Here is a 10920-nt window from a genome sequence, read left to right on the forward strand (position 1 = left end):
AAATTCAAATAACAACGACTTTGAAACTGAGAAACCAGCTTCGAAGCACATTCCATACCTAAGGATGTATGAATGCACAAGTATTTGTTTACTTCAAAGGGATTAAAGACCCGTTTTAGGTTTCTTAATGAGAGTAATGTCCTTCAAAGCAAAACTTGATACCCCTTGAGGATGGGAATTGGTATTCGAAACATCAAAACCAATAGTTAGTTTATATATACAGAAAGGACTGTCTTTTCGAACTAAAACATTGCAACCCTCAAAAGGGGCTTTCATATTTTTGAAAGTATGGACTGTTGTTCGAAGCAAAAACGGTCAATTTAAGACTGATTGATCGTACTAACCATGACCATATTTTGGTTATGATTAAAACAAGTTTTAAAGGGCAAGATTGTTAAATTCGAAGTACTGATTCTAAATGAAAATCAGCAAAAACTGTCAACTGTAATCCATAAATTGGAGAAGTTCATGTTGGTTTTTTAGTGTTTCATTTAAAACGATTGAATCTGGATTCGAAGGATAGGATTGTTCAGTTTGAAGCCCGAAATTTTCTTTTAAAGACAAACGGAGACAAAATCAAACAATGCCAAACAAAGAGAAAAGTCTTAGTTGTATTAAAGCAAAAGCAATAACATCGAATGGCCCTCTTTGGGTACAAAAGTTCATAAAAGTAAGGAATAGAATAAATAACAAGATCATGGAATTTGGTCCAGCTATGGTCAATGAATTTCTGTTCTTACTTTATTCTATCCTCTGTTTCTTCTAGGATTGGCTGCTGAAGTTGATGTGCTCTCACTTGATAAAAGAGCTCTTCACCCTTTATTTCAAACGTCATTTCTTTCAATCCTTGTTCCAGTTCATCCACATCCAAGTCATCCCAGTACACAGAGTCTTTATTCTTGAAGTCATCGAATTCTTCGATACGGTTCTTTGCTTCATACTGGGCAAGAACTCGAAGGGATGAAAGTTGGTCCAAAGATTGAGTGGTGGCCACAGAAATCCGATGTCAGTGAAGAAGCAATGGGAGTTGGTCCAAAAACATGTGAAGCTCTGCTTGGGCGAGGGGGTTGAGGACGTGACCCTGAGTCAGAATATCACAAGCCCATCGAAGGTTCTTGAGAGGAACATCGTCGTCAAGAACATTGAAAAGCAAGTGAGAGAAGGCAACAAGCAGAAGTTGGGCTTGCTTCCGCTCAGCTGGAGTAAGGGAAGGTGGAGGCTTGTAAGGAGGAAAGACTTTATCCGCAGAGAGGGCAAGCCTCAGTCTCTCTGTCCAGCAAGGATTTGGCGGAGGAGGAGGTATGGAAGCTTCCATTTCGGGAGAAGGAGCAAGGGCAGAAGAAACAAGGGCATTAATATAATCGACCCAGCCAGAAGAGCAAAGCTTCGCCTTCTGAGCTAAGAACGATGGGTTGTACCCCTGTGTCTCTTCTGGGCGTCGGGTAACGTGCACTATCTTTGTAGGCATAGAGGATGTGTACCATGCTACAAGCAGATTGTCCTCTAAACTGCGTCGGCGGTCGATGGGCACATAAGGATAAACCACCGAGCTTCGCGCATAGGAAGGAAACTCTAAAGAGTCAGTGAACTCGACAAAGTGATGGTTAATTCGCTCCCTTAAATCACAGGCCTCAGGTTCTGACCAGCTTGCCCAGTCAGAAGCCCGAGAGGAAGAGGAAGCCATAGCCTTATTCCATACAGAGGGTTGTGAAGAAGAACTTCCCATGTCCATATTTGCAACTTTCTGAATCAAAGGATTGAGGGCAGTTTGTTCGTAGTCCAAGGGCGAATCAGAAGAAGAACTTCCCATGTTCATATTTGTAACTTTCTGAATCAAAGGATTAAGGGCAATGTGTTCGTAGTCCAAGGGTTGATAATTTGCAAAGGCTTCCATGACTTGAATATAGAAAGGTGAGTAAATGTGGCTAATTAATGCATGTAGGTTCTTTCGAGGAGGAACAACATCATTAGATGACTCTTCATGTGCTCGATCAATAGAGGAGAACATTGATTTGACCATAAAAATATATCAGTCTGTTCGAATACTAAGGTGGTGGGGGTGTTCAAAAGATTGAAAGAGAGTTTAATGCAAATGATGAATGGCAGTTGCATTTCTGGAAGAATGCAAAGCCCATGCACATTCTAAGACGTGGATAAAAGACCTTGATCCACTAATATCACCAAGTATTGGGTATATTAGTGCGGGGGGTAATGTTGGCTACATATTTTGTACAAGCCAATTACGATTTGACGCGTGGCAGAATAAGGGTAATACAGGAAGACTATTCAAGTTATTGATCATGATTGTACACATGGTAGTTAGTATTGGTTATTACGAGATCTAAGTAGCATTGGATCAGCAAAGAGATACAAGGTGATGTGGCTTCAACGGTTACTCACATTCAAATTCAAAATTAGGAGGGAAGCCTAACTGCAAGTGATGTTATAGTGGAGCTAATTATAAGGCACCCTGATCATAGAGGAGCAGTTCGACAGTTGGAAATGCAGTTCGATGGTCATCCTTGAGAAGTATAAATAGCAGAGAAGGCCCCAGAAAAAACCCCCAGACTCATATCCAAAAAACCAGTCTTATTCTACTTTATTTCCTGTCCAGTTTTACATTTCCTGTTCTTTACATTTCTGTACTTTAAAATTCCTGCACTGCACTTCGTTCATAGGAGTAGTTTCAAGTAAATTGTTGCTATAAACCTCAACGAGGCTGAGTTTGGATCATTGTAAGTTTTTTATTTTAATGAAATGCTTCAATTGTTCTTCATTTGATTGTTATTTGCTTAATTTTCCTAAATCAAGCCACTAGTAAAAGTCCTCTTCATTGAGACTGAAAGAACTAAAACACAATTGTCTGATAATTGGTTGGCAATTAATTTTCTATAAGAACTGATTGATCCCTAGCTGGCACGCTCATAATTACAAAAGTAACCTTCGAAAGCCAAAAAGCCAACAGCTACATCTATTTAACTAACAACTTGTAAATCTTAAATATGACTCAAATTATTTTCTTGGAAACACTAGAAGAACATGCAGTTTTCTTTTAGTTTTGGATTTTTATTTATTTATTTTTTGATAACTTAGTATCAGTCCCACTAGACCAACTAATTCACGAGATCAATCCATCATCCACGGGTGAGGGGGCCAGCCAAGACAAAACTCTAGATGGACTAGTCCCAAAAAAATTATTTGCACTCATAGATGGTTTTGAACCTGACTTTGGGAGAAACATACCCCGGTCCCAAGCTTTGACCACTAGGCCAACTCTTGGACTTTTTTTGAACAAATTATACCTACTGTTTATGTAGTTTGCCTTATGTCAATTTTAGTCATGATTATTACAACAGTTTTATCCTTGAATTTTTTTACATTATGTCAATTTGGTCTAATTGATTATGTTCCTTTAAAAATTAAATTGAAATCTTGGAACAAAATAATTCATTCAATCTTCTCATTATGATAGAGAGGTTGGCGTCCAATTGGAAATAATCTATTTCCTTTTGAATGAACCATTTGTCCTTGATTTATGTCCAATTTCTAATACATGTTATCAATTGGACTAAAATGACACTATACGATCAAATTGACACAAGATAAATTACAAAAATCATAGGTATAATTTTTCTAGTTCTTTACAAAAAATTATATGGTAAATTACATTTTTTACACTAAATTTTCATCTAATTTCATTTTAGTACCTTATCTTTTAATTTAAACAATTAATGTTCAAACTTTAACTTATGTTTCAATGTGGTCCATTTGACGCTTACAATTTCAAATTTGTATGAAAAATGCTCACGTCAGCACATTTTACAAATATTTATTACAAAAAATTAAGGTTTTGGGGACCAAAATTTAGGGACCAAATTATTTTTTAGAGACCAAAAAATGTCATTATATTTTTAGCAACGAAAATTGGATATTAGTGATGAATTATTATCTATTTGGGACCAATTTTTTTGTCTAAAAAACAAACCATTTTGACACCAAATTATTGTGTCCCTAAAAGTATATTTATTAGTGACATTTTAAAATTTTGTCACTAAAAGCCTTATTTTTTATTTTTTAGCGACTATCCTCACGATGATAGAAATTGATCCGTAAATGTCTCTTGCAACAAAATTTTTACTTTTAGACACCAAAATATTTTGTCTCTAAAACTCTTATATGTTGTATATTAAAAAGAAAAAATCGATATGATAATTTTTTTTTATTTTTTTTTTGATTAAGAAAGAAAAAGTATATTGATGATGAAACAATACATTACACATGGGAATACATCAATAGGATGAGAAAGAAAAAGGGAGAAAAAGGAAAACCAAGCATAGTGTTGGTGAGAACCAGCACTAGCTCGCAGACAGCATCATACAGCGTACACCAGCAGATATATATCCATTGTTTGTGTGCTGTAAAACAATGTACCTCCAATCTGCAACATCAGCTAAACTGACTCTCAACTATACCCAGTAGCATAACTACACCAATTCAAACAATCACCCAGACACCCTGAGCCAAAGCAGAGTAAAGCAGACAAATTACGGGAAAGTCTATAGTACATTTTGTTCAAAAAATGTACGGTACATAAAAAATCAATGGCTAGGATTGAGCCACATCATTAAAAGTGACCTGCTAAACAGGTCACTTTTTATAGTTATGAGTTAAAATCATATTTTTTCATAACTATAATCAAATTGATCATAACTTAGTTATAACCACATCTCATAACCAACACCATTTTGTTCATAACTAATATCACATATTTCATAATCATAATCACATATCTCATAACCAACACCACTTTAAACATAACAAATATCACACATCACATAACCATTGATCACATATCTCATAACTACTACCCACATAAATCATAACCACATCTCATAACTAGTCCCTTTGAGTCATAACCAACATCACATATCTCATAACCACTAGTCACATATCTCGTAGCCAATACCTTTTTGTCATAACCAACATCACATATCTCATAACCACTAATCACATATCTTATAATTAACACCTTTTTACTCATAACCACACCACTTTGATCATAACCAACATCACATATCTCATAACTACTAGTTACATATCTAATAACCAACATCACATATCTCATAACCACTAGTTACATAACCAATATCTTATAACTCATAACCATTAATACATATAGCATAACCTCATCCTTTGACACCACGTTGCTCATAATCATTACCCACATATCTCATAACCACTAACACATATAGCATAACTAAACACCCTTTGACATCACTTTGCTCATAACAATTACCCACATATCTCATAACCACTAACACATATACCCACATATCTCATAACCACTAGCACATATAGCATAACCAAATACCCTTTGACACCACTTTGCTCATAACCATTACCCACATATTTCATAACCACTAACACATATAGCATAATCAAACACCTTTTGACACCGCTTTGCTTATAACCATTACCCACATATCTCATAACCACTAACACATATAGCATAACCAAACACTCTTTGACACCACTTTACTCGTAACCATTACCCACATATCTCATAACCAACATCACATATATCATAACTACTAATCACATATTTCATAACCAAACACCCTTTGACTTGTAACTATACCATTCTGCTCATAACCAAAATCGCATATCTTATAATCACTAATCATATATCTCATTACCTTTACCCACATATGTTATAACCACATCTCATAACCAGCACCCTTTGTTTCATAATCAATATCACATATATCATAACCACTAATCAAATATCTCATAAACACTACCCACATATAGGGGTGTAAATTTGGCCCACGAGCTCGCGGCACACCCCAAGTCTACTCGTGTCCTAGGTAGGCCCAACTAGGCTCGAGGCTAAACCCAACCTAAGATATGTGTTCTAGAGCCCGGCCCGACCCTGGTGTGTTATGGAGTGTGACCCATCTCGTAAGCTCGTCCCGAAATTTTCTTCCCCATCTGGCTCGACCCGACCCCAATGGTTCCCTACCCCCTTTGTCAGTGCAATGGTAAAAAATTTAAATCAAAACAATTTGAAAGAATCATATAACCGTTAATTCCACCAACAATCAATTTTTATTTTATTTTATTTTATATATATATATATAAATTAACTCCTCCCTCCTAAGTCCTATAAATACCACCCCTCTCACATTTTATTTCTCACAAACAAATCTGTCCCTCAAACTCTCATTCTCTCTAAACTCTCAACTCTCTCAATTAATTTTGAAGTGTCATCCCTAAGTGACAATTGCAATTGATCACCTATCTCTATTTTAGATTTATTTTTAGTCATGGTATCTTCATTAAAGATAATAGAAATAATAATATACAAACGATATACTTTTTAAAATATCTATGGAAAATGGTTGGTAGCTCAAAATTTTGTGGCACAAATGGCTCAAATCACTCAAAACGACGTCGTTTTGACAGATTTGAGCCATTTGAGCCACAAAATTTTGAGCTACCTAGCATTGTTGAATATCTATATACACTTATAGACATATATATATATATATATATAATTTAACTAAATTTTAATAAAAAATATGCTGATAAAAATTATCTATGACGTGATTTTATTTTGTTGCACTAAATAATTTTTCTCCTAAATTTTTTTCCCAACTTTTCTTCATTTTTTTCTCCACTCAATTTTCTTTCTCTTGATTTGTCCTAGTTGTACCTGAGCTCTCTCTATTTCTTAATCAGACTTCTCTATTTCGCTGAATCATCGAACGACCATCGTTGATAGTTCTTCCTCACTGGATTCTTCTTCTCTATACTCTTGTGTCTCTGCAATAGATCCTTGAAGTCGTCACTATTTTCTTTGTCTATTTCAACACTATTCATTTTGGTGACATTTCTTTATCTAGTAAATACATTTATCTCAAAACTCTGGCTCTTTCGCATTAATATGTCATACATATACAAACCTTTGGCCGTAGTTATGATTTTATCAATTTGTACATATGTTATAGAACAGTTGGGATATTTTTTTCAATTAAATTTTTGGGATATTTACCGATAAATCCCATCCAACAGACAGTTGCACCAATTGGTCCCAACGTTGCATCTGTTGTTCTAATTAGTCCTATGGGCATTGCTTCCGACCGCCAGTGGGGGTGACCCCCAATGGCACCCCCAGTGATGTGGCAGTGTGTCGTTGGCTGAAATCCAAAAAAAAAAAAAACTGTTTTTGCACCAATCAGGGACGACCCCCAGCACCTCCAGCTGGGAGTCTAAGTCATTTTCCTTAGTCCTATTAGTGGGGAAATATCTTTCCGTTTGATCCTATTTCTCTTATTTGGTAACATTTAGTGGTCAATTATACCCTTCCTTTTCTATTAGGATGTTTTTGGTGGGATTAGTTGTGCATATTTGGCAAGTCAAAAATTGTAGTAGAAGATGTTTCCTCCATTACGTTAGGGTTTTTGTGATTGTTGTGACGGGGTGTGTGGGAGGTGCTTTGTGTGCCGGACTGACGGAGAATCGACATTCTTGGAATTCTGAAGGCATGGTTTGTTTTTGGTGATTGCGTGTTAGGATAGCTATGTTGCGTACATATGTCAGTTCAATTGTATGGTGTGCCACACCGAGGTCATTTGTCTGTGTTGGGCACATTCGTATTCAATGTTTTTATTGGGTTCATGTGTTTAAATCAGTGTGTGTGGTGCCACATTGGGGTCATTCATTTTAAATGGGTTGTTTCAGTTCAATGCAAAAAGTACAACAAGCCTTAGTGTACTTACCAATGTTGTGGCACCCAACAAACACCCTGAGCATGCCACGTCGCGAGCCATACTCCAAACCTCTAACACACGGGTTGTGGCAGGCGACCAACACCTATTCCAAAAACATAATACAACACCAAATAACACGGACACATGCGTAATCAACAATCTGGGTCTTTCGCGAATGTGGGCTTTATTCACAAGGATTTGCACAATTATATTCAAGCCGAGCGCAAAATAGAAATGAAGGATGGTGACACGGAGTGTGCTTTGGCTTACTTATGTGCAAAAGCTGATGCTAACCCTTACTTCTTTTACAAGTATGACAAGGATCAAGAGAACCGGCTTGGCAAATTGTTTTGGGCAGATTCAAGGTCTCGCCTAGACTATGCTGCATTTGGTGACGTGTTGGTCTTTGATACGACTTATAAAATGAATTCATATAACAAACCTTTTGTTATTTTCGTCGGGGTCAATAACCATTTTGAAACCACCATATTTGCATGCAACTTGCTTGTTGATGAGACAATTGCAACATACACATGGGTTTTGCAGAAGTTGTTAGAAACCATGGATAACAAAAGACCGGTGTCAGTGTTGATAGATGGGGATATGGCCATGAGTGAGGCAATACAAAAAGTCTTTCCAAATGCCAAGCATCGTCTATGTAATTGGCATATGCACAGAAATGATCGAGTCGATGGATTTGAAGGACATTTCAAGCATCTCATGGATCTTGATGTGAATGAGGTTGTATTTGAGGAAGCTTAGAGTAAGATGGTCAGAAAATATGGCCTTCAAAATAACAAGTGGGTATCAGACACCTACAATAACAAAGGCATGTGGGCTCAGTCATATTTGCGTGGTCATTTTTTTGCTGGAATGAAGAGCAGTCAGCGTTGTGAGGGTATGCATGCTTTTTTCAATGAGTGCCTCAAATGAAAACTGAAACTATTCGAATTTGTTAGAGGTTTTGACATGGCCCTTTGTCGATTACGGAACAAAGAAGCGGATGCCGAGGCAAAAACTGACAACAGTGATCCTTGTCTTACCACAACACTTCAGCCTCTAGAGAAACATGCAGCAACCATCTTTACCAGACGTTTGTTCTTAATGTTCCGTAATGAAATAATTGAGGAAGCATTGTTGATTTTTGATGGAAGGAAAGAGGAGTTCGATCATCGCATATACAAATTTTCAAAGTACACTGAATTTGGTTCCACATGGGAAGTGTCATACCATCCCGTAACTAGCATAATGAAATGTAGTTGCAAAAAGTTTGAGTTCTTTGGACTTCCTTGCAGCCACATGATTTCTGTGATGAAATGCGAACACATGACTGAAATTCTCCCAAGTTGTGTGATGTATCGTTGGACAAAGCAAGCAAGAAAGGTTGGTGAACAATATTGCCAAGCCCAATTCTCTAGCACTCTCACACAGGAGACGCGTTTTGGGGTACTTTGCTCTTCTTTTACTGAAATGTGTTACTATGCCTCACAAACATCTGAAGGATTTGAAGAGGCTAGGAATGCATTGTTCACTATGACATGTCGGATGAAGCAGCTTTGCATGGCCAAGGGAACTAATGTTGATGAAGGAAAAAGTTCACTGCCGCCATTTGGGGTTGGGGATTCGAAAGTAGTGAACACGAAGGGGAATACTGGGGGATCCTACATGGCTAAACCTCGAAAGCCAAGGCGATGCCAGTGTTGCAGGTATACATTATATTGTGCTTTGTGTCTTAATTTTGTTATTGTGAGGTAGTGTTGACATTTTTGTTCTCTTTAATGATTGGTGATTTACTTGACAATGTAGGGTCGTCGGCCACACAAGGAGAACTTGCCCCCAAAACGATCATAAAACGGGACAAGTGGGTAGCAATTTGTTTGAGGAATAGGATGATTATGATCCAATTGGTACTCCCACCCCTTTTACACCGAAGCGTCCCAGGAATAATATTAGGCCATGTAAGACCCACCCTGTGAAGAGACGACTTTTTGTCACTAATGTGGATACGTCTCCAGTGCAGTTGAGCAAGGATGTTAATGACTTGCGTAGTTGCGATGCACAAGTCGTCCAAAATTCAGCGTTCATTGATGCGGATACGTCCCTAGGTGATTACTTTTATGGCATCTTTTCAGTTCAAATTATGTTCATTTTGCTTACATTTGCTTTGCAAATTTTATGTAGCTGCTTAATTCTAATTTCTTGATATGCTAAGATAGATTTTAGCTAGAACATTTTGATGTCATAACTAATTATGATGTTTACAACTTGATTATGAAAATAAATAATTTACGAAAACAAAATGACAAAAGAGTGTGTAATGACCAATATATCAAAATTCAATTTGTTATGATTTGAATCATAAATTTCAAGTGAACAAACCTTAACGACAATTTAATTTGTTTTTGCAGGTGTTGCTATGGGTAATAGTTGCTATGATCGAGCAGGTGATATTGGAGCTAAACTAAGATTTTTTTTAAAAAAAGAATTGAGGACTTAAATTTGTTAGTATTTTGTATAAATACTCTTAAACGATGGTTGATGGATATTTGTTTTGTTCTATGGACTTAAATCTGTTAGTATTTTGATGGATATTTGTTTTGTATAAATTTCTAGCAAAGGCTATGAAGCCATTTTGTTTAGTGTTTTCGCTCATTTTCGAAGCAAATGCGCAACAGCAAGTGCATATAGAAAATTGAATGCCATTATTCAATCGTCTTTTCCCATAAAATATTCTCTTGAAAATGGCCAAACCATCATTTTAGCTCTGACAATTCTTTGCACAGTAGCATTTGCCACCAAAATGTCAATTGGAACTAATTGGCAGCATGCCTTGTTATTGTCGACCTCTTGTTTACTTTTATCATCGATGTTCTATGATTCGAGAATTTTATTTTTTTCATCTTGAAGAGTTTAGTTGGTACACCCTTCTCAATCTAGGGTCTTGGCCTTTTACAGCAATGAAAAGGATAAAGAAAAGTGACAGGCCTTTTACAGCTTTTAAAATTTTTATAAATATAAACTGAAAACTAAAAACGGAATAGTTACCAAACATACCATAATATTGTAATCAAGTCACAAAGTTTTGTGATATAAAATAGAAAATACATAACTGCATCACTAATTGGCGTAACGAAATTGTTTAAAATTC

The 10920-nt window shown here is 36.5% G+C and overlaps 1 protein-coding gene across 1 annotated transcript; it reads left to right on the plus strand.

Moving 5' to 3' along the window:
* Positions 1–8741: 8741 nt before the first annotated feature.
* Positions 8742–10237, plus strand: LOC114307501 (protein FAR1-RELATED SEQUENCE 9-like). Its single transcript, XM_028252896.2, has 3 exons — positions 8742–9478; positions 9579–9633; positions 10181–10237. The coding sequence occupies exons 1-3, from the start codon at positions 8742–8744 to the stop codon at positions 10235–10237; spliced, it is 849 nt and encodes a 282-aa protein (XP_028108697.2).
* Positions 10238–10920: the final 683 nt, after the last annotated feature.

Source organism: Camellia sinensis, chromosome 4 (assembly GCF_055761805.1).
Source record: "Camellia sinensis isolate YWXY chromosome 4, ASM5576180v1, whole genome shotgun sequence".
NCBI classification, from domain to species: domain Eukaryota; kingdom Viridiplantae; phylum Streptophyta; class Magnoliopsida; order Ericales; family Theaceae; genus Camellia; species Camellia sinensis.

Bases quoted from the DNA above. Each gene is read 5' to 3' on its own strand.
- LOC114307501 (XM_028252896.2), top strand. From the start codon at position 8,742: ATGGCCCTTTGTCGATTACGGAACAAAGAAGCGGATGCCGAGGCAAAA. The intron at 9,479-9,578 runs GTATACATTATA...TTGACAATGTAG, and splicing joins AGGCGATGCCAGTGTTGCAG to GGTCGTCGGCCACACAAGGA. The intron at 9,634-10,180 runs GTGGGTAGCAAT...TTGTTTTTGCAG, and splicing joins ACGATCATAAAACGGGACAA to GTGTTGCTATGGGTAATAGT.